General features: G+C 39.2%; 1 protein-coding gene across 1 annotated transcript in view; it reads left to right on the top strand.

Moving 5' to 3' along the window:
- Window positions 1-19,032, top strand: part of SLC28A3 (solute carrier family 28 member 3) — a 36,399-nt gene extending 17,367 nt beyond the window's left edge. The window contains exons 8-16 of the mRNA XM_032213845.1: window positions 1,839-1,919; window positions 3,699-3,824; window positions 4,388-4,518; window positions 5,466-5,634; window positions 9,110-9,307; window positions 12,126-12,207; window positions 14,299-14,397; window positions 15,442-15,544; window positions 17,041-19,032. Coding sequence (XP_032069736.1) covers window positions 1,839-1,919; window positions 3,699-3,824; window positions 4,388-4,518; window positions 5,466-5,634; window positions 9,110-9,307; window positions 12,126-12,207; window positions 14,299-14,397; window positions 15,442-15,544; window positions 17,041-17,161 — 1,110 coding nt within the window. The 3' untranslated portion in view covers window positions 17,162-19,032. The remainder of the gene's footprint in view (window positions 1-1,838; window positions 1,920-3,698; window positions 3,825-4,387; window positions 4,519-5,465; window positions 5,635-9,109; window positions 9,308-12,125; window positions 12,208-14,298; window positions 14,398-15,441; window positions 15,545-17,040) is intronic.
- The last annotated feature ends 5,658 nt before the right edge of the window (window positions 19,033-24,690 follow it).

The following is a 24,690-nucleotide window of genomic DNA, read 5'->3' as shown; positions in this document are numbered from 1 at the left end:
TCAGGGAAGCTCTGAATATAAAAACAAAGCCTATCACTAACCGTCACTTCTAGAATATAATTTCTTCCTTCCACCTGACACAAAAGTTGATCAGAACTTCAAACTGCAATAAAACTAGAATAAGATGTGCAAAGTAAGAGAGCATGGACCAGGTGCTTTATGAATAAATATCAATCTTCATAGGATATCACCATCTCTTTATCAGTTTCTAGAAGCAGTACTAGGATATCATCTTGTTATATGGCCTTAGCCCTGAATTACAAAATTTCAACCCATGGCCTGGATCTAGGTCTCCTCTTCTGAATAAAAGTTGAATTATTCTCATGGAAGGGAATTGGAAATGATTACATCCTTTGTATGTACTCTGTCACTCTTCTCACTGGAAGAAACATTGCTGGAAGTTTGTAGAAAGAATTTGGGGAGACAAAGGGGCTTCCCATCTCTCAAATCTTACCTTGATAGTATCAAGTCATTGGTTCAACTTTGAGTTGATTCTGTTTTAAGTGCTGCCTTAGCTCTATACTTTACAATTATCCAAATTATTATTATTATTATTATTATTATTATTATTATTGTCATTATCATTATCATTATTGATTAGCCTATAGGCCATATCAAAGCACAAGGTTCAAACACATATCACCAATAAAATCCTATACAAACAATTTAAAATAAGAGTAGGGTAAAATACAATAATTGTAGGATATGATACGATATAATTTAATACATAAATATGTGAAATACAATAAAATGACATAAAATTATATTTTGGTGTCACCCTTACAATCTACCCCAATCGGTCCCACGTATGCAGATCTCAACTGAACCATTTCGTTTAAGTACTGTGCTGTGTTAAATGTTATTTTCAGGTTCTGGCTGCACATAAAGTAAGTTGTTTTGATATGGGGATCCCAATGGGTCCTTCGTTTGGTATATAGACCAAGGTACCTGTCTCTCACCCCCTTTTACCGGCAACAATCAAATAGGATGTGAGCCAGGTCTTCCACTGCTGCTGTTCTGCAAATGCAAAGATGCTCATTATAGGATATAGAATGGAATCTCCCATATCTGACCATTATTCAAATTAAAAAAAACTACTAGATAGTCCAAATGTTTTAATTTCATTCCCGCACTAAAAACTTCCCTGATCTACTATTTCTTTGCCTTCTGTTCTCCGAAATTCTTCCAATTGACAAACATCTATCTAAACTGTTCAACAGATTTAGGAAGATTGTGGTTATTAAAAGTTGCATCTCTATGTTTAGTAAGTTACAATTTTGGACAAGTTGGCGGGGAAAAAACCCAGGCATGGTAGAATTACATTAACTTGATGCTGCAATGGAGCTATGGTTAAATTCCTGGTTTCTGGAGGGACTGGAAGATGTAGGTCCCTGTAATTTTGCCAAAGTATTCATAAACTGTACAATTTACACTATCCAAGCTCTGTTAGTCTTATGCAAATTCTGCAATTTAGAGTTTATGTAGCCGATAAGGCAGATTAAACTGATCTATTCATAGATTTGTTATGAAAGCTCAAAGCAACTTGATATGTTCCAGTTTATAACATTTTGTCTAAATCAAGATACGCATCGATGTTTCTGGCAGTGATTCTACACTGGCAGACCTGACTGAGTTAGGGATTCACGTATTGTAATAAATTGGCATATACAATTGATATATTCCAAAGAGCTTCCTAAAGAAAATTGCTGACATGGGAGAAGTCTTTGAGGAGTTTACACATATACTTTAACTCAATTAAGATGTTTGTTGAATTCTATGTACACGAAACAGCTGGAATGTGTCCAAAAAATTAATTTTGTGCATTGTAACTTTCATAGGTTGGATGGATCATGCAAATTACCTTACAGACAAGTCCAGTTGAATCTTTAGTTGCAGCTGGCAATATATTTGTGGGAATGGTAAGTTTCTGAAGCAGAGAAGTAAGCTACTAGGCTAAGGACAAATCTTTTTGACAGAAAATAGTCCATCAGGCAAGACAAGAACATGTACTTGAATGCTGAGTGAAGAGCCAAGGTGGCGCAGTGGTTAGAATGCAGTATTGCAAGCTACTTCAGCTGACTGCTAGCTGCAGTTCAGCAGTTCAAATCCCACCAGGCTCAAGATTGACTCAGCCTTCCATCCTTCTGAGGTGGATAAAATGAAGACCCACATTGTTGGGGGCAATATGCTGACTCTGTAAAATGCTTAGAGAGAGCTGTAAAGGCATTATGAAGCGGTATGTAAGTCTAAGTGCTATTGCTACTTTAACTAAGCTTCCATAATATTTTTCTTACATTTTACTGTGTAAATACTAATAGCCATGAAATCTTCTACTTAAAATGCCATTGCACAACTCAGTACCATTCCCAAGACACAAAGCAATACAAATATTTAGTTTCCAGGCATGAAGAAAGATCCAGCATTTCTAATAATAGGTTGGTCAACAATTGTACTGCCTTAGCAGAGTAGACATTCTTACATGGGGAGTAAAGTTTAACAATTATCTCATTCTTTTTTTCTTTTCTTGTTTGTTTGTTTTTCATGGTTCTAGACAACTCAGAAGTAAGATAAATTGGTTATGGATTCCACCTAGAGCAGAGATTCTGTCTGATATACTGTATGAGAACATTGCAGGCTCATGCTTTTGCAGTAGTCTAATATTCAGATCTGGATTTGCATTAGATTATATGAGAAAGGGCATCAAAAATCCATGCAACAATATCCAAAATAGGCAGATGCTTTCTGTCAAGAGTTCCTCCTAAAACAGAAACCTATACTATTCTATTTTTTGACCATTTTTTACCAGAAGAATAACCTCGTTCAAACTGCAAAAAGCCAAGGAAGAAGTTATTCAAAATGTTCATAAAGGCTCTTCTTTTACAAGCTCACTAATAAATGAGGAATGGAGGATTCTGTTAAGTTTCAGAGATTCTGATCTTTATCCCTAATTCTTTGCATCAAAACTCCTTGCTGTAGTCTATATGATTTTTGCTTCCTGAATAAGGGGTCCCAAATCTCTGGTCTGTGGACAGCTGCCGAGCCTCAGCCCTTTGGCAACTGGGCCACACAAATGGTGGGTGAGCACAGGAAGCTCCATTTGCACAAGGGGTATGTGCATGTGCAACACCATCCCCTCTGCCCCTCACTGCCAGTCCACAGGGCCAGAAACTTTGGGGACCAATGGTGTATTAACCATTAAGCAGACTAAGCACATGCTTAAGGCACCAAGCCCAAGGGGACACCACAAAGTTGAGAAATAAAAAAAACCAATGAAGATTTGTACAATATGTACAAAGGAGGGGGCACCAAGATTTGTCAGTGCTTAGAGCACCAGTGAGCCTTAATCAGCCACTGTAGGGGACCGCTGTCCTGGATCATATCTGTAGGTAAAGAATAGGCAGAGCTTGGGGAGGGAGTTAAACGCATCATCATTTAAGAGTCCTTACATTGCCACAAGTGACCCAAGTCTACCTCCCCCTTTTGAATTTGTTGATCTTTATCTAGCTCCAATTTAGTGCTGACCATTTCTTGACCAGATTCTTGTTCATAGGCTTAAATAATAAATCTTCTGTGTTGCAACTTAGCATGTGATCCTTTGCGCCTGGCAATACCCTATGGCACGGTGCTTGATGGATCATTCTAACGTAGAAGAGGAATATATCACTAAAATCCACTTACTTTATTTCTCTTCCTTGCAGTCGGAGTCTCCTCTCATGGTAAAGCCGTATCTGCCCTATGTTACCAAGTCTGAACTCCATGCTATCATGACCGCTGGATTTGCCACCATTGCTGGAAGTGTTTTAGGAGCATATATTTCCTTTGGGGTAAGAATGGAAGCACAGTAATTGATGGTGATTACTTGATCTTGCTTGTACTCAGGAGTTTGCGCTGTTAAACATGATCGGTTTTCAATAGGCAGTTTTGCCTCATTAGGGAGTGTGTGTGTGTGTTTCCTCATTCCTTGAAGCTATCCTAACACTAATGATACCACTCTCTTCTGTCAGGTTGTCTTTTCCCTACTGAGAGTTAGCTCTGTGGCCATTGAATTTGCTCCTGTTGTCTATGATTTCCAGAGCTTTTCTAGACTTCTTTCTCTAGTTAAAATTCCCCTTTCTCGTACAAAATTCTGCCTGTCCTTTAAAGTCCTGTTGGCCTCCATTTTTACATGGACCTATATAGAGGTAAGTGAGAAGAAGAAGAGATACATTCATATTATTCCAATATTCCAATAAATATTTTATTACAGCTCGTAAAACAACATTTTTTTCAACTGTTCCCTAAAGAATGCTGACTGGGAAATTCTGAGTAGTAAAACCCACACTGACTTCAAGCCGCTGAAGTTGGAATACATTGTCCTAATGTAAAAAAAAATGTTTTCATTTGTCAGGTTTCAGCTTCTCATTTATTAACTGCTTCCGTGATGTCAGCACCAGCAGCTTTAGCTATTGCTAAACTCTTCTGGCCTGAGACTGAAAATCCCCAGATAAATGCCCAAGAGGATACAAAAATGGAAAAAGGGTAAGCAATGTATATGTTTGTATTATATTTTCATGGCTGCTGGACTTAGTAATGCTTTGAAAAACCAGAGAAATAGATGCTCATCTATGGACGATTCAGTTAACTGAAACTTGAGGAAACATACCTGGGGAACACAAAGTTGCTTTTGATTGATTTGAGCAAAGTCATCTGTAATGAAAAGGACTTACTGAGGTAATATTGCCATCATTCCCATGCCAATGAGACCCTGCCGCCTCAGACAGAAGCTCAAATTTCAACTGAAATTTATTCCCATTAGTGCTTGACTGTAAGAAGAAAAAAGAGCAGCTGCTGAATTGCTAGTTTTCACGTAGCCATTTGAAAACACAAAGCATCAGTCAGAAAGAATTAAAGCTCATATCTCTCATAATCTGAGCACTTTTAAAGAAGGAAAAATGTAACTGGCCATTTCAGCTCTCTGGTAGCGGTAAGCTCCCTTAGCACAAATGTGATTCACCTCCTAATTCACAGGCAATGAGTATGATTAAATAATTCATCAACATCTAATAATTAATGATATTCAATTATTAATTAACATTAAATTAGTTAACAGCTGCTTGAGGTTATTTATTCTGTTCCCTTCACTGTAGGATCAACAGACACTAAAGATCAGCATTCTTGTTTAATGCCCTCATAAGGGCTTTTTACATTCACAAAAACATTATTCTGGTTGCTGGCCCTCCTGATATTTTAAAAAGGATGAATACTGTTATTGTAAGGCAGTGGTTCCCAAACTTGGCAACTTTAAGACTTGTGGAGCTCTGCTGGCTGGAGAATTCTGGGAGTTGAAGTCCACAAGTCTTAATGTTGCCAAGTTTGGGAACCACTGTTGTAAGGGAAAGATTGTTTTGACTGTTTGGTTGTTTAAGTTTGTACTTTGATCCATAGAAATATCATATTAATGTGCACTTTTTCTTTTGCTGCTGAAGAGAAGCTAGGAACCTGCTGGAAGCTGCTAGCCAAGGTGCCAGTGCTGCCATCCCGCTGGTAGCCAACATTGCTGTGAATCTGATTGCCTTCCTTGCTTTGCTGGCCTTCTTTAATGCAGTCCTGTCTTGGCTGGGGAATATGTTTGACTACCCACAACTGAGCTTTGAGGTATTGTTCTGTTAGCTGTTAGCTCAAGCTGCCAACTTGTAAAGCGTTTCCATGACTATTATCAAGTTGACATAAAAAAGAGAGAAAAGGGAAGAGAATGCCATGCATACCTTTGGCCAGAGTCAGGTCTCATATTTCTACGCCTAGTGTGTGAAATGCGCACATTCATACCCTGCCGCAGCACCTTGTTGGTGGATGTGATTTATGACACAGACCGAAGGGAGGGGATACAGGGGTAAAGCCATAAAGCAGAAATCAGTTTCGGCTCCGCAGAAGAACATGCCAAAATGCTGATCCTAATAAATGAATGGATTTCTTTTGAACTTTGTTTCGAGGCTCGTAAATTAATTAGGTCATCTTTTGGAAACTTCACACAAGCAAGAGGCATGGGCGATGCAGCCTAGATCTCACTTCAGCCTACTATTGGAATGGAATGGAATGGAATGGAATGGAATGGAATGGAATGGAATGGAATGGAATGGAATAGAATAGAATAGAATAGAATAGACCAAGTATGATTGGACACACAAGGAATTTGTCTTTGGTGCATAAGCTCTCGGTATATACAAGATATAAGTGATAAATCATGATCATAGTCATCATAAATACATTCATCGTGAATCATAAGATACAAGCATCCAAATTTTGATCATTTGACCATGGGGATGATACAACAGTTGTAAGTTTGAAAAAAAAGTCATAAGTCACTTTTTTCAGTGCCATTATGACTTAGAATAGTCACTAAACAAATAGTTGTAAGTCGAAGACTACCTGTACACCTTAAAGAAAAAAAATTCTGCTTGTGTCCAGGTGGTCATGACAAATAAGTCACACAAATGCTATATCCTGCAGTTTACAGATAAAGGCACTACTTCTATGATATTGTCTGTTTGAATAATATCCTCAGATCATTTGTATGAAAATTGGGTGCACAACTTGAGGCTTCAAAGTCACAGCCCGAGTAACCTTCACAGGTTTTTTCTACAATCATTTGATGTAATCATTATTATGATTAAGCTTACAGACACATATGACTAAAGCTGTTGCCAAACTTAGCTTTTCTAAGCCACATAAGGATACTAATTTTAAATATATAAGTAGAATGGAATTATATTATTAAAACATATATTTAATTAAATTTGCACCTACATGAAATAAAACCTGACTCCACCTTTGATCCCCAACTATAACCGCTCAAAACCATGAAAAATCTGCTACAAGCCTAGAAAAAAAGGTTCCCACTTCAGTTAAAAACGGCTGATTAATCTAAACAATCAGTTAACATATTCACAATGAGCAAGAAATGATCAGATGGAAAGCAAGGGAAAAGAACGGGATGACTGTCCCTGCTTTAACTGTGCACTATGAGTAGATGGATCTAAAATGCAAGTATAAATAAATAAAAAAGGGAAATGATCACATGGAAGAAAAAGGCAGAATTAATTCATTACAGGTTGAGCCAATTATTTATGTCTTATTAGGGCATGCATGAATGCAGAAGCTTCTGCATTAAAGTGCTTCCGCTTAATGTAGCATATGGTACCGTGGAAATGATAAATGGGTGGGAAAAACAATATTTAGAATGGCAAAAAAGGAAAGAAGGGGTTCAATTCCCGTCGAGAGCAAAAAGAATATCACTTTAAGCATAGAAGAAAAATATGGCAAGCTACGTGCAGATGCTTACCTTGGAAGCAGCCGCAGTCCTGATGCAGTTAAAGAAAAGAGTAATGGATTGCTTAACAATCTAATGATGCTTCATCTATCTAGCTACAAGGGACCATTTATAAAAGCACTCAGTGAGGAGGTTATTAAGGCAGTAAACAAAAGGGATACAGCTGGCCTGAACAGTTTCCCAAGAGAAATTTTTTTCCTGCTTTCTAATGGAGCATAAAGGGAACAAAAATACTTTTTGAGCACAATATTCAACCTAGTTGAGAGTAGGCACAATGGCAAAGATATCCTAATTAGTTAAAACATGGCTCCTTCCTGCCTTTCTGCTTCACTTTGAATATTCATTTGAAAAAAGGATGTTCGACTGCAATTCACAGACTCCAGGTAGGGTAGAAAGAGAATTGAGCCTGTATCTCATGTCCCAAGCGATGTTACAGAGTTTATTCTCCTGCGTAAGTTTTTAATGCTTATTTAACAGCCCAGATTAATTTTATTTTCCAGTGGCTCAGAAATATCAAATCATTTTACCTTTGAGCAAAAGGCTATGAATGAATTCAGTGGGTATTTGCTATTTGCCAATCTGAAGGAAAATAATGCCTTCAAATCTACTGAAGCAGATTTTGAGGTTTCGAAAATGTGGTGAGTTAAGCAATGCTGTGACCGCCCTTTCTCAGTGCTTGGAGATCTGGTTAGGGAGGAATATGCTAAAATTGAGCCCTGGCAAGATAGAGTGGCTTTGAGTGCCACTTTGGGTGGTATTTTTGGTACCATCTTTGGTCATGAATGAGGTTGCACTGCCCCTGGCAGTTGTACGTCCCATCTGTTAGTCTAATGCCATCCTATCAATAGGATAAAAGTTCAACAGTATATGCTCTGAGAGCTGCACCTACCATTAACACTTATCTGGTATCTTTTTCTCAAATGTCTCAGGCCAGAAAGAAAAGACTTTAGCATAGGAATCATCATCATCTTCTTTAAAACGACCCCATCTTTAAAACGAATCCCTTGCATAGAGGAATCTGGGCAGCTGAAGGGAGCTGGAAAAGTGTTTTACTGGCCGGATGCCCTTCCTGTTGCCAATGCCGAGTGTTCTTCAATATTCTCATTGTGCCCAGACAGAGAAATATCTGCCTCTACCTAGGATCGAACTCACAGTCTCCTGATTGTGGGACGAGAGCTCCACCTCTAGGCCACCACGCCACTCTACTTTAGCATAGTACTGACTAAATTAAATTAAACTAAACTAAATTGGCAGGACAGAATTAAGGTTTTTTTCCCTCTAAATTAGGATCTCTTTCACTTTTTTTGACAAAACAGCTGAGTTTGAGATGTAGAATTCCACAGTGTGGTTTGACTTTCTGGAAATCCATTTTATTTTATAATCTTGCGAGTAGTATTCTTGTGATATATTATTGATGTAATAATGTTTTGCTATTCATTTTCTCCACTCAATGTACAATTTTGCCAATTCAATCATCAATCTCCTGAAAATAGGGGACAGTTTTATGTTATTCTTGGATCTAAACCAATTCCTAGGGCCATTTAAAAGGTTTTTTTTTTATTTCAGTTATATTTTTTCTCTTTCTGGACTAAAGATGTAGTGTCCATAATAAATAGGCTGTTTAACCTTGAGACTACATTGCTAGATAAAAGTTTTAGCTGATAATAATACATTTTAGGCATACTGTATTTATTGTCTCTACTACCCTGCTCCAAGAAACTGCTTGTGTGATCAGTAAGTCAGTAGGTACTTAATATGGTTTATGGTTCATATTTCTCTTTGTTCTTGTTTTTTCCCTTATAGATAATCTGTTCATATCTGTTCATGCCATTATCTTTTATGATGGGAGTAGATTGGGAAGACAGCTTTATTGTTGGTAGGCTCCTTGGTTATAAGACTTTCTTCAATGAATTTGTGGCTTATGAACATCTTGCAAACTTTATTAAACTACGAAAGAAAGGCGGACAAATGTACGTCAATGGTATGAAACAGTACTTGAGTGTAAGTATTCCTGTACAACTCTGTTTCATTAGCTCTAATGCTTCATAGATTTTTGTCCAGTGGACTTTCCTAGAACATATTTCTGAATTAAAGTGACTATGTCAGGCATGTGTTCCTACAGATGTGAAGCCACAATTGGTGTAAATACTTTTGTAATGCTATTTTCTTGTGGTTCATAATCCAAATTATGATGGTATTTAATAATGTTGCCTATCAACCAAATGAACATTTGGGGGTGTATGACTGTGTATGACTTTAGCACTTGGGTTGCTTGGGGCTAAAGAGCTGTTGCCCCCGTCTCGAATGGTATGACTGTTGTGAGTTTTTAAATTATATATTGTTATCTTGTTGCTTTTAAATCTTTTTGTCTGTATTCCCCTCCCCGGTTCGAGTTGTGCGCCGCCCTGAGTCCCCTTCGAGGGAAAAGGGCGGCATATAAATTTAATAAATTGAATTGAATTGAATTGAAGTCAAAGAGAAGGAGAATTCTGATTTATCAGTAATTTGCTACAGACACAACATTGGACGTAACGTAAAGGGTTTTTTTTTTTTTTTTTTGAGAACCATTGTAAAGAAGGAATGGAATAAAACAGCATCACCTTAGTCCTATTTTTTTTTTTACATTACTTTAAAAGGACCTTTGGCACAGATGGGGAAATTTTCATATTTGGTTTGAGGGCATCAAAATAGACTTTTCTGGGAATTTACATGTGACGTCTTCAACAGTTATGGATAAAATTGTAACTTCAGTTCTTGGACCTGTGTTGTGGCAAAACAGGAGACCAAGGACACGTTTTTTCAGTAATATTTCCTAATTCAAAGATAGAAAAAAAAGATCTTTGGAATTTAAACTAGGTTTAAACGTAAATCTAGCTATTTGTAGTCACATTCTGCTGCATTCAGCATGAAGCACAAGTTGCAAATGTGTTTTCCTGATAATATATAATGTGTTATAAATTGGTGATCAGGGGCTGAAGGTGGGGAGGGGGGAATTGTTGGTAGATTTTTTTTTCAGACACTGTTGCAAAGCTGCAAATATAATCAGGAATTCATGCTCATACAATCTCACGTCATCAATTCATCAGCTAAGCTAATTAATTTCCATTGCATCTAAAGTTCAAGAAGAGAACACATTGAAATCAGTTTTGTAGAATAATCTCTGTTGCTCTGAAGTATTAGGAACAGGCAGTTTTACCATTGGTTTTAGTTTTTAGTTTTCAGTCAGTTCCTAGGCCCTCCTATTCCCTTATCAAGTTTTAAGTCCTTTTAATTAATAGAAGAGACCCAAGCTCATTGTGAATAACACCCCTAAAAAGCCCTAGTTATATGTCAGTTTGTGCATCCTGTTATAATCAGTTGGGAGGGTACACTGCTATGAATGACATCTCTGTGGTTTAAGTTCAAGCAAAGTGCAGATCATGGGTCAGCTTAAAACTTTCTGGGGTAATGATGGAAGTATGAAAGGACCAAATTGCTAAGGCTGCAGTTCTACTGTGTATTTAGCTAACATATTGAGAACAGCAGGGAAGAGAAGTGAGAATTTGCTCTCATGCATTTGCTGTCCTTGAATTAAGATGATACTATTAGATGAATTCATTGATGGGGGAAGCAAATTTGCTACTAGTAATACAGCTTTTGTAATATGGATTTTATATTAGGTTTTGGGGAAAATAATGAAACTAAAATATTTATTATGTTTACAAAACAAAACCTGGCTACTATATTAACTCATTTTTTGGATTCACACAGTTTGTTGAATCAGACACTTAGTAAACCGTCTGGGATACAACATACAAACACACACACCCAATCTTAACCAAGTTTAATACTTTGTAGAAATACAACTGCTAGGCCATTAAACCTACATTGATTAATCTAAATTCTAATCCATTAGGAATTTTGTTCCTAATAATTTAGCCCTAATCATGAGAGTTGTGTGGTGTAATTGGAGGAAACGTTCAGGAAAATATTTTGCATTTTATTGTTTGAAAAACATGCAAGATCTTTTTACACATGACCACAGGATAATGCAAATCTATTCACTAAGGGAAGCTGTGCTTCTCTCAGACAATTTCATTTTTTAAATATTTTTTCTTTAAGATATCATATATACTACTAAGCCTACTCATTCTTTTGAAAACCATATGCAGAATGACATCGATGTGCATAACATTCAAATGTGTGCATGTTCCATTTTCTACTAAGAAATGTTTTTGATGCAAAATAGCTGGCACGTCTGAAATAGCCCTTGGCAATTAAGTATTACATGTGTTTGCTAATGGATTAAGACATGCCAGTGTTGAAATTAGCTACATTCTGAGAAATTCTAGTCACTCTCAGGAAACCATCAACATGGCTACAAAAAAAAATGAAATTTGATTTTTTTTTTTTACTGGAAGTTCAAGTTCTCTATTTCAGCACTTTGGGTGTGGGTGTGGGTGTGGGTGTGTATCAGATAAAACATCTCATTCCCATGACTAGATTCTCTCTCTCTCTCTCTCTCTCTCTCTCTCTCTCACACACACACACACACACACACACACACACACACACATATCTAGTCATGGGAACCAAATGTTCTATCTGATAAATATATAAAGGGTATAAAAATATTCTATTTCTGTTTTTTTCTAATATGCAATTCTTTGTAGCGGGGAAGGGAGGGGTGTGGAGAAAGTTCAAATTTATTCTCATTCCAAAACCATGCATTGACATTATATCCTTATTGTATGTTCAAATGCCATTAGCCAGAAACTAAAAACTATTTTATTTCTCAAACAAAGAGGAAGTAATTGGTCTTCTATTTGCTTTATTTCAGATACGATCTGAAACAATTGCCACTTACGCGCTTTGTGGATTTGCAAATTTTGGTTCAGTGGGAATGGTACTTGGAGCACTATGTAAGAATCATGTATACCTCATATATTATAGAGAAGAGCAGCTGTGGGTGGCATTAAGCACAAAATTAGCTTAGAGTAATTGCCTTGCCACAAATGGTCTAAATCCAACCACTCTTGAATTCTGTTGACCTCTATCTGGTGCCAATATAGTATTGAACTTTAGCTGACTAGAGAGTTGTGTATAGCAATAAATCTTTTTGAACTTCAACTTAATGTATGATCCTGATCCTTTGCACCTGCTATACACACAGCAATTTGAAAGACTAATGACTATTTTTAAAACAATGTATTCTGCTGGGATGAGCAATTGCTCAACCCTCACTTTTGGAGATTGTAGAATGATCAAAATTACTGACATTTTTTGGCACTGCAAAAGCGTTCCAAGCATTCTGCAACTCATCAGTTGTTGGAAAGAGCTGTTGATACACACTGATTTTTTTTAACTATGTTTCCCCTGTCTTATTTTGTTTTGACTCCTGAAATAAACACTTGGCCTTATTTTTGGGGAGGTCTTATTATTTTTTAGGTGCAGGAGGCTCATGGCTGCTGCTGTTTTGCAATATTTTCAGGGAGGGTTGATTTTTGGGGAGGACTTATTTTAGCGCATGCGCTCAAAAGCCAAATTGGGCTTATTATCCAGGGAGGTCTTATTTTGGGGGAAACAGGGTAAATAACAGAGCCATTCAAACATTTCAATGCACAAAAACTTATTAATCTGCCTCTAGTGCTTCATGTAAACTTGGGCAAACCTCTCATCACAGAATTAATGCAAAAATAGCAGATCTGCTCAGGAATTAAGCAGGCTTTTCCTGTTTGTATGTAATTGTATCCATGAAATAAACATGGAAATGGTTTCAGTGAAATGGTTTCAGTATGGATAACATTCCAAATATTCTGTTTTATATGCTATGAAGCAGAATTAAATGATTCCTGGATTAACATTTAATGTAATTATGTTTCAAGATTATCACTTAATCTAATATTAGTGCTTTGAGGCTGAGGAACTCTTACTAAAATGCACTTCAATCTTTAAAAAATAATTTAGTCTTAAGCCTGTGTTTTTAGCCTCTGTTGGGCTCAATCCATATTTGGTAAATTCAGCATCTAAAGCACTTCAGATCTGCAAAGCAGCAACAGCCCTTGCCTAGATAATATTGGACACTGAGAAACAGTGTCCATGCTTATCTAGAGTTGATATTATTTGGAATTATACTTCATAATATTTTGAATTGTTTTACAAGAATGAGATGTGTCCTGTTTCAGCAGCAAATCTGCTGCCTCATATGAGCTCCTCCAAGTCAATTCAAAGTTTTTGAGTATTCTCTCAAAACTGTAGTTTTGCCCAACCTATGCAGATCTTCATTACCCTTATCTGTGCTGGGGGCAAAGATCTGTATTGTGTCTTCACTTTCTGATAGTTCAGGATGTTCAAAAGACTGTTCTATTGCCTTTCTCTGTGTTTCTTCCACGTGAAGTTTCACTTTGTATTCTCCCAAAACATAGATAGTAGAATAGATTCAAACTGATGCCCTCAAACAAAACTGTAGATATTCATACTAGCTTCAGTGAACTAAAAAAGGGAAGTGTTAAGAAAATAAAACAGAAATTCCATACAGTTTCATCAAAAACTTAGTATAAACAATAGCTTGTTAGTAAATAAAGAATACCATATCATCTTTAAAGAAGATGAATGGAAGGCAATTGCACAGACTTTGAAGAGGCTATACTATAGGAACACAGAAAGAAATGTACTTTCTATTATGTCAATATACTATACAATATTTATGTGAATGTATGTGAACTTGACTAATTATTGTATTAATTTGGAGATGGAAATTAAAGACAAGGAAAACCTTTGTAGATTCAGGGACAGAGAATTGGTTTAAATTCTGTACAATTTTATTGAGCGAACTTACTTTTGAAAAGATATTGCCAATATTATTTATGGTTATCTAACCGTATCTATCCTAGGTAGAAAGAATCTTTACTGAAGCTGCTCCAGAGATTATAAAAGTGTTAGAAAAGCACTGAACAGATGTCTCAACATTGCATATTGCTCATGTGTTTCTTTTCTTCTATTCATGTCTTCAGCATCCTTGGCTCCCTCCAGGAAGAGAGACATTGCAGGAGGAGCCTTCAGGGCCATGATTGCTGGTACTGTGGCCTGCTTCATGACAGCTTGCGTTGCAGGTATTGTAACTTTACACACCACCCTTTACATTTGACATGATCCAGATCCTTTATACTGCATGGGGAAAATTGAACTTTCCTATTGAAATCAGTGGGGTTTCTGTTGTTGTTAGTTCATTTATTTTGTCAAATATGTATGAGATAACAGGCATAAGTATAAGCATGGACATGAACACAGGAAATGGGTACAAATAAATGGGGACAGTAGAACAGGGATGATAGGCACACAGGTGCCCTTATCCAAAGTCGTGTCTGACCCATCGCGACCCCATGGACAATGTTTTTCCATGGACCAGAGGGGGCATGGTTTCATGTGCTGCCTGCATCCCATGGATGAGACTTTGCTTGTTTGGGCAGTCCTGTTTCTGACATGCCACAGACTGGGAGTTGGGGATCTCTGATCTAATATGCAATGGGTCTTGCCTTTGAGATATTTTTCAATTCTGTAAAAAAACATTACAGACTTCTGGTGAGTCGCGTTTGCACACAAGGATTCTGTCTGAATGAGACAAAAATATAGGTGGTATGCAGTGGTGGGATTCAATTTTTTTACTACCAGTTCTGTGGGTATGGCTTGGTGGGTGTGGCATGGTTTGGTGGGCGTGGCTTGGTGACCATGGTGGGGAAGGATACTGTAAAATCTCCATTCCCACCCCACTCCAGGGGAAGGTTACTGCAAAATCTCCATTTCCTTCTGATCAGCTGGAACTCGGGACAATAGATGGGGGTGGGGCCAGTCAGAAGTGGTATTTACCAGTTCCCCAAACTACTCAAAATTTCCGCTACCGGTTCTCCAGAACTGGTCAGAATCTGCTGAATACCACCTGTGGTGGTATGATAGATTATGCACAGTCCCTGAGATGGATTCTGAAAATCACAATCCAGCTCCTGTGCAAACCAATCCATTCAATGTCAGTTTAACTAAAATCAAAAAAACCTTATGAAAAGCAAAAATGAAGTACAAGGCAGTGTCTCAGTGAATTTGTTTCCATAACCCAGAGTTACTATTTCTTAATACAAATATCTGTTCTGATCCTTTTTCAGGTATACTATCTGAAAATCCATGTACAACGTTATTACAAGGTGACTTCAGTGTGAATGACAATAGCACAGAAATAGTTGCCTGCTGTTTAAACCTCTTTAACAGGTAACTACAGTAGATCAGAATCTTGTGTCATAGAGATCATACGTGAAGTCAAACTGCTTATTGCCAGTAAATACTCCAAGAATATCGTATGTGAAATGAACTATAATATATAAAGGTATGACATAATAATATTTCAGAAGTTCCTAGAGAGTTCCTAATTAAACGGCTATAAAAGGCTGGTTTTTTCATACTTCTCTGCTGTTCAAGACAGCACAGTAATTTATATTTGAATACTTGTTTAGTTTGACTGTACACTTTTTGAAGATTTATGGTAATTTTTTTATCTTCAGTGATGCATTTGCAATACATTAAGAGTTCTCTTACCTGATGTATATATTTGGAAATCTTATAGATGTATGATCAGGAGCAGAAATATTAGTGAGAAATGCAGTTTACATCTTTTCTTTTTTCCAGTTAATATCCTTACTCTAAGCAGGATGCTAATATACCAGTGGTTACTCCAAGCAGAATGCTAATACACCAGTGGTAGTCAACCTTGTCCCTACTGCCCACTAGTGTGCATTACAGCTTTGTATTTGTATTTGTATTTGTATTTTATTATTTGTATGCCGCCGTTCTCTGGGAGGACTCAGGGCGGCGAACAATTCAAGGGGGGAAAAAAGGGGGGAACATAAAAGACAAAATACAAATAATAAAAGTAGGCAACAGTCACACAACTATACATGTCGAGAGGGGAAGGAACTCATCACCCCCAGGCCTGCCGGCAAAGCCAGGTTTTGACGGCTTTTTGGAAGGCCTGGAGAGAGGTGAGGGTCCGAATCCCTGTGGGGAGTTCATTCCAGAGGGCCGGAGCTGCCACAGAGAAGGCCCTCCCCCGGGTAATAGCCAGGTGGCATTGGCTGGTAGATGGCACCCGGAGGAGGCCAACCCTGTGAGATCTAATGGGTCTGTGGGAGGTAATTGGCAGCAGGCGGTCTCTCAAGTACCCAGATCAGCCCAGCTTTCATGGTGGGCGGTAGGGATTTGCTGTAACTCTGCTTTATAAATTTTATAAAGTAAAGTTACTTCCCTACTTTATAAATTACCATTACTGTGGAACCGGTGGGCAGTTAGAAAATTTTACTACTATCAGAGATACAAAAATGGGCGGTAGGTATAAAAAGGTTGGCTACCCTGTAATACACAAACAAAGACTCCTGCATACACAGAATTTTTCCCACTGGCCAAATGCTAATTTAGGGAGAATGGGAACCTCTCAAAAAATCTGGGGAGTTTTGTTACATTTGCTAAATTTATTATTCTGTGCTAGCTAGTCTGAAATAATCATACCGATTCATTGCCAATGACACAATCTGTTGGTTGCGCAAGAACATTTTGAAAATATTATTCATAATGGACATTTTATCCATTGTATTTTCTGTTTTACAGTTTATAATAATGTTGTAATCCACTGATGAAATGTTAAGTATGATAAGTAACTTTATTATTCTTTCTTATTCTTATTTTGTAAATCATTTTCTATTTTTATCAAACAGTGGCAACAGTTCTGCAGAGTTTTTCCCAAAGTCTAACAGCGGTTTAAAATCCTTGCACCAATGCTGTCAACTTCTGGGCCCATCCAAGGTTAATTGCAGCTCGGTTGCGCCATTATCTTAAGCTGCTGTATAGAATTCAAATTCATGGTGGATGAACAAAATGAAGACAAAATGAAAATGGGGTGATCTTGTTGCTAACGTAGACAGAAAAAAAACTATTTTAACTTAAACTGGAGTGTTAGCTATCTGCACCCTCTATTTTCATAATGTTGCTGATGAAGGGCATATTGATATATTTGTAAGGAAAAAAACTTGCACACACATATATCACAATACACATTTAAAGTTTAGAATGACATTGGAATCTGAAATGGCTTCCATCTTGGATTTATGGAAATAACTTGACAACACATTGTAGATTAAAGGTCTGGTTTGCACCCCATTCCCAGTAATGCCTATTTGGATCACGTTGATGCAATAAACTACTAACCTTGGTTAAAATGCAGCCTGTGATGGGGACACATTCAGTCGCATGAATTCAATTTGAACCAATCAGAAAAATATTGAACAATTATTTAAAATGACTCTAAATTTGCTTGATTTACACCTTTCAATTTCTGTTTAGATACCTATCAAAACCCCTGTTTTGTTCTACTGAGAGAAGATTGTTATTTTAATGTGATCCTAAGTATGTCTGCTCAGAATTAAGCTGCTTCTTTTTCCCATATGGAGCTTCTTTCCAAATCCAAGTCAGAAACCAGGAAACTCACAAACTTACGGAACTCCGCTTTGGTATTATAGGGTATAATAATGAAATCCTGCCAGAGTTTCCCTCTTGGCCATCTTCTGCCAAACAAAATCAAAGGGCTGTCTTTTCTACACCTTCTTCTTTCTCAGAACTGAGTTGTTGTTTACTTTAACAGTTACATACTGTATATCAGTTGATGTAAGAACAAATTGTTATAAGATGGGAATATTTTCATTCACTAATCAAGGAAAACCAGTTCCACTTGAAAATCAGTTTCCCATCATCACCACCATCCAAAAATATATAGAAAAGCTTTTGTTCTTACAATGCAGAGTCATGGGTATAAATTAATAAAATTTATAGGCACATAGGCACTTTTGTTGCTAGAATGTTCACAAAATATCAATTTAAGTACTTTTATATGATCTATAAAAGAAAACATTCTACTATTAGAATTTGTTCTACCAGATTCTTAATGAGCTGAGTGGGTAATATTAACAGGTATAATGCCAAATAATTAAATAAATATGCTCTGTTTTAATTACTTTTATATATTTATCAATTTGTATTGCTGCCAATCTTACAAAAAAGCAAGGATAGATGCACAACCCCCATCATACCCGCTAGAGATCATCCAAAAGTACAATCAATGCCATTACCATCCTATTACCGGATTTGAATCCTGACTGAAAAGGATCCAAATAATCCATTTCATCCATGGTCCACTGAAACGACAATCTAACTAACCACCTTCTCAATCACCTTCCCCAAAAGGGGGAGGTTAAATATTGAATGAAAGTTGTCCAGCATGGAGGGATCTAATAAGGCAAAGAGAGGGCAAACCAAGGCTTATTTAAGAGATAAAAAGACAATCCCCTCATTCAAAGAAGTACTTTAAATTGTGAAGACTTGAATTCCCAGGATTCCAGACCCAGCATGCATGTTGGCTGGGGAATTCTGGGAGCTGAAGTCCACATAATTTCAAGTTGTTGAATTTGAAAAACATTGCAATGGAGATTTTGATAGATCATAGTATCTATCCTGTTATTTCATGAATAAATACATGGGAATTGCCACACATCAATAGATATCTTTGAGCCTTTATTTTCCTTTTTTTAATGAAGAAGAAAAAAGAGAAAAAGAAAAGAATTATTAATAGAAAAGAACAGAGAGAGAGAAATGTTTTTAAATAAAAGTCTGGGTTTTTTTAATTATGGGGTGTTGCAATAGAGCTTTATCAAATTTCTGTGTTTTAAAAAAATGATAAATGATAATAATATTTAAGCAGTCATTTTTTTTACTTTCAAAATATTTTCCAAGGGTATTTTGTACATTATTTCTGGAAAACATGTTTATAAAATATATCATTCTGAAATTTGTATATATTCTAATGGTAACATTTAATTTTTAATAAAATGAATAAACTCTTTTCTACATGCATAGTTCTTTCTGGTCATATAAAATTGCTGATCTCATTCTTCAAAAAAAATCTAACAGAATTATTGTGTGTTTTTAAAATGTAAGTTTAAGCTCCTGTAGTTTAGTTGTGTAACACAAAAATATGCTGTATATGAGTTCGTGTGTGTGTGAGAAAGGGGGAGGAGTTCTTGTGGGATCAGAATATATATATTTTCTACTCGGATAATCACAAGAACATGATGGCAATAGAATTTGCTGTTCTGCAGCTGCTGATATGTTGTTTCTGATCCTGGAAATGTATAATAATTATTCCAGAACCAAGGTGGCGCAGTGGTTAGAGTGCAGTACTGCAGGCTATTTCAGCTGACCGCTAGCTGCAGTTCGGTTCAAATCCCACCAGGCTCAAGGTTGACTCAGCCTTCCATCCTTCTGAGATGGGTAAAATGAGGACCCAGATTGTTGGGGGCAATATGCTGACTCTGTAAACTGCTTAAAGAGGGCTGAAAAGCACTATGAAGCAGTATATAAGTCTAATATATTATATATAATATGTAACATTGATATTCTTGACATTCTGGTATTTGTCTGATCTCAGTGCAGTACTCTCCAGGTATGATAAACTTCAGTTCTAGTAATTTTAAAATCTATGCTGCATTGTGGAAGTAGAACTTCAGTACATCTAGAAAACATGTAGAAGGAAAGGTCGTCTAATCTTGGTAAATATAAGTTTAGCACATGTCAATCCTTCAAGGTAGGCCAGGTCAAGAAAGAGACTTCACAAGAACTACTGTTATAGAGTATAGTAAAAGAAGCATGAAAGCCTGACAATTTTCTTTCTCTTCCCCTTCCCGTTTTATACTATAAAGAGAATCAAGATGGTGCAGTCTTGAGCTTCTTCCTTACCCCACACTCCCATTCGAGGCTTTTTTGTGGCTGGATGTTGTTGTTGTGTTGTTGTTGTAGTTAAATGTAATGACCAGGATTGTACACGATTGCAGAAATGGAGGCACTTTAGATTTCCTTAAAGTTATTACAAATTCATTTGTTTAATTTTCCTGATGTTTCCTAACATGGAATTTGCCTTTTTCAAATCTAATAAAGAAGTGAACCATGAACTGAATTCACCAAAATTGTATTTTTATACAGGTGAAGGGAATTTTCCCAACCAACAAAACTTTTTATCAGTCAAATTTTTGAAATGTTTTTCTACCCAGGGCTGCAATATGAAAGCATAGATGAAATGTTACCTTAGTAATGAATACTAAGAAAATATCATAGTTTATATGGGGAATGAACTAGTTTTAATTAAAATTAATGCTCAACTTTCAAGTACAGCTACATGATGTTTTTCAATTTCTCACTGGTTTTGGAAAGATCTGAGCAATATTGTTAGAAACCTGGACTTTAAAACCATTGTCTGATACATGTTACACTTCCTCACAACAAAATAATTCATTATATCAACAAAAATGCATATCATTCTATGCATATTCCCTCAATAAATACAAAACCAAATAATCTTGCCACTTATTTTACGGCAAGTAACTAAAGATACGTAAGGAAGAACGGTCCATAATTACAGTGCAGGTGGCTAGATTCTCCACAGCAGTACTGGGGATTCATCGGAAACACATGTCTAATCTACAATAGTTATGTTGTATAACAAATGTGGCAAACCTTTTGCACTGCTTATTCCTTTCCCTTTTAGTATTAAGCTGACAACGGGCCACACAGTTTATGGATAAGGTGACCAGACGTCCTGCATCTGGTGGGACAGGCATGCCTTTTCATAATTTTTCCCGCGTCCCGGGCCGTTCTAGAAAAACCCCGCTTTATTTTGGGGCTCGCTTGCTCCCCCGCCCATCAGCTGCCGCTAGCTCGCTCATTCGTTCCCCCATCTATTTCTAAAAATCTAAGCCAGCCCAGCTTAAAGTTTTCCATCCCAGCCAGCTCACTGATTGGCTGGAGTCCGCTTAGCACGCTGCGTGAGTCGCAGTAGTCTCCATTTCATTTCGCCTTCGCTTCGCGGCCATTTGCTTTGTTTTGCTGCTTCAGCTTCACTGGTGAGTAACCGGTGGGAATTAGTAACCTGTGCGGGGTTAGTGAAACAGCTGCCGCCGCCATCCTCCCCTTCCCTGTGTGCGAGAAAGGCGCCCACTCGCCAGCCCGCCCACCCTTGGGCTCCGGGGGCAGCACCTTCCCAGTGCCACCGCTGCCACGCTGGTTCCTTTCCGCCCCTCCCACCCCTCTGCCTCCTCAGACCTCCACACAAGAGTGGTGGAGCGAACGAGCGGCCACGGCTGTCATTGCTTTTAAACGAGGCTCCGCTCGCTGCTCATCCCGCTCCTTCAGGGCCGGCAAGCGCCAAAATAAAGCCGAATCCTTTTGAGAGGGGACGGGCGCGATTGGCAATGTCGGAGGCTGTGCCGACGCTTCCCAGGTCGTGCTCTCCACCGCTTCCTCCTCTTCTTCCTCCTCCTCCTCCTCCCCGTCCAAGGCCCTCGTGCAGCGGTCCTTGGGGGCGCTGCGGAAGCCCTGCCAAAGCGCCCCTTTCCCAGCTCAGCAGCTGCAGGGGACCGCGCCGCCGCTTCTTCTTCCTCCTCCTCCTCCTGCCCGTCCAAGACCCTCAGCAGAAGCAGCAGCCGCCGCTGACCTCGCATAGCGGTCTTTGGGGGCGCTGTGGAAGCCTTGCCAAAGCGCCCCTTTCCCAGCTCGGCGGCTGCAGGGGACCACACCGCTGCTTCTTCTTCCTCCTCCTCCTCCTGCCCATCCAGGGCCCTCAGCAGCAGCAGCAGCAGCAGCAGCCACTGACCTCGCATGGTGGTCTTTGGGGACGCTGCGGAAGCCCTGCCAAAGCACCCCTTTCCCGGCTAAGCGGCTGCAGGGGACCACGCCACCGCTTCTTCTTCCTCCTCCTCCTCCTGCCCACCCAAGGCCCTCAGCAGCAGCAGCCGCCACCGCTGACCTCACGCGGCGGTCCTTGGGGGCACTGCGGAAGCCCTGCCAAAGGGCCCCTTTCCCGGCTCGTGCGGCGATCCTTGGGGGCGCTGCGGAAGCCCTGCCAAAGCGCCCCTTTCCCAGCTCGGCGGCTGCAGGGGACCGCGCCGCCGCTTCTTCTTCCTCCTCCTCCTCCTGCCCATCCAAGGCCTTCAGCAGCAGCAGCAGCAGCAGCAGCAGCAGCAGCCGACCTCGCGCGGCGGTCCTTGGGGGCGCTGCGGAAGCCCTGCCAAAGCGCCCCTTTCCCGGCTCAGCGGCTGCAGGGGACCGCGCCGCCACTTCTTCTTCCTCCTCCTCCTCCTGCCCATCCAAGGCCCTCAGCAGCAGCAGCAGCAGCCGACCTCGCGCGGCGGTCCTTGGGGGTGCTGCGGCTCGGTGCCTGCAGGGTACCACACCACTGCTTCTTTTTCTTCCCCGCCCTTCCCAGTTAGCTTGCTTGAAGCTCTGAGGAGGCGGGAGGAGGGTCACGGGAGTAGAAGTGGGGGGAGGTCTCCCAGGCCGGGAAGGGCTGAGAGGCTGCTGGCCACTTTCGCAGGAAAGTTAACTTTTCTTGGCGAAATCCTGCCCCCCCCCCCCCGCGTGGGTGAGTGGTCGGCTGTCCTCTTCACGTAAGCCGCCTGGAGTTACCTGTGTGTGAGGTGGGCTGCCCTATGCATTTGCGTGTGTGCGCTGGAGAGAGTGTGAAAAAGAGAGGGAGAAATAATTATATTAATTAGATATATCAGTGTTTCTCCACCTTGGAGACTTGAAAGTGTGTGGACTTCAACTCCCAGAAAGGGAGTTGGGAGAAAGGGAGAAAGGAGGAGAGAATGAAAGGAAGATGGGGGAAAGAAGAAAGAGGTAAGGAGAGGAGGATGGAAAGGAGAGAAAGAGGAGGAGAGAGGGTAGAAAGGGGAAGAGGAAGAGCAGGAGTAGGAGAAAGCTACGGGAAGAAGGAAGGGGAAGGAGAGGAGGAAGGAGGAAAGTAGAGAAGGGAGGGAGGAGAAAGGAAAGGGCAAGGAAACGAAGATGGAAGGGAGAGAAAAGGAAGGAGAGAGGGTAGGAAGGGAAAGAGGAAGAATAGGAGTAAATGAGAGGTAAGGGAAGAAGGAAGGGGAAGGAGAGGAGGAAGGAAGAAAGTAGAGAAGGGAGAGAGGGTGAAAAAAAAGAGGTAAGGAGAAGAGGATGGAAAGGAGAGAAAGAGGAGGAGAGAGGGTAGGAAGGGGATGAGGAAGAGCAGGAGTAGGAGAAAGGTACAGGAAGAAGGAAGGGAAAGGAGAGCAGGAAGGAAGAAAGTAGAGAAGGGAGAAAAGAAAGGGAAAATAAGGTGGTGTTATAACAGGAGGAAGGGATGGTAAACAAAGCAACCCAAACTGTATATTATAACCTATTAAATGAAATAATAAATGTATAAGAATGATAAATGTTAAAACACTTGTAACCAAACGACATGCTATATGTGATGATGGGTTTTTTTTTAATTGTTGTGGATATGTGTCGTCTATGTAACAAAAAAAATAAATACAAATTATTTTTTTTAAAAAGGTAGAGAAACACTGAGATAGATGATAATGAGATGAGGGAGGGAGAGGGAAAGGGGGGGAGAGAGAGAGAGAGAGAGAGAGAGAGACCATAACTAGATAGACAGATAGGCAGGCAGATAGACGGATGGAGAGAGAGAGAGAGAGAGAGAGAGAGAGAGAGAGATAGGCAAGCAGATAGATGGATGGAGAAAGAGAGGGGGAAAGAGGGAGAGGGATACCATAACTAGATAGGCAGGCATATAGACAGAGGGATGGATGGATAGAGAGAGAGGGGGGATGTGTATAATTAAGGTGACCTGACGTCCCTAGCAAGGCTGGTAGTAACCGCCGCGGCCTAGCTCCCCCCCCCCCCCCGTTCAATGGTGTCCCTCTTTACCAATATGAAAATCTGGTCACCTTATTTATGGATTGTAATTTTAGTATAGTTAGGCCATGTTAGAACAGATTGGATTTTATCATAGATTTTAATTGTTATTTATTATTTTATCCTAGAATTTTTACTTGTATATTCACTGGGTGTTTCTATTTGTTCCAGTCTCTGGACTATGACTTCAATAACTAAATTGAATTGACACGGATAAAGAACATATGACATGAATGAGCTCAGTTTGTTCTACTCATTTTCCCTGTTTAGAAAAAAAAAACAATAAGAAGCTGCCAATTTGATAAAGGAAATAGAGGTATGGTTTTTAATTATAAATGTAATGACTTGAACGAGGAAAATAAAATTACTTAGATTGGAACAATAGTTCATGAACCAAGGATTCCTCTGTTTACTTAATCTCCAGGTATTTTTTTAAAAAAGACTTTGGATGATCCAAAGTGATTCCACAAAGGTTTTCTGGGACAAGAAGTAATTTCTCTCTACTACGAGGAAATCCAAAATAAAGCTTCCCCTGTTTGCGTATAACTTCCAACTAAATCACAGCAGATGCCTCTCTTTTTTTGCCCATCTGTGTTCAA

Source organism: Thamnophis elegans, chromosome 3 (genome assembly GCF_009769535.1).
Source record: "Thamnophis elegans isolate rThaEle1 chromosome 3, rThaEle1.pri, whole genome shotgun sequence".
NCBI lineage: Eukaryota > Metazoa > Chordata > Lepidosauria > Squamata > Colubridae > Thamnophis > Thamnophis elegans.
Note: the sequence above shows the minus strand (reverse complement) of the source record. Positions and strands in the feature narration are given on the sequence as shown.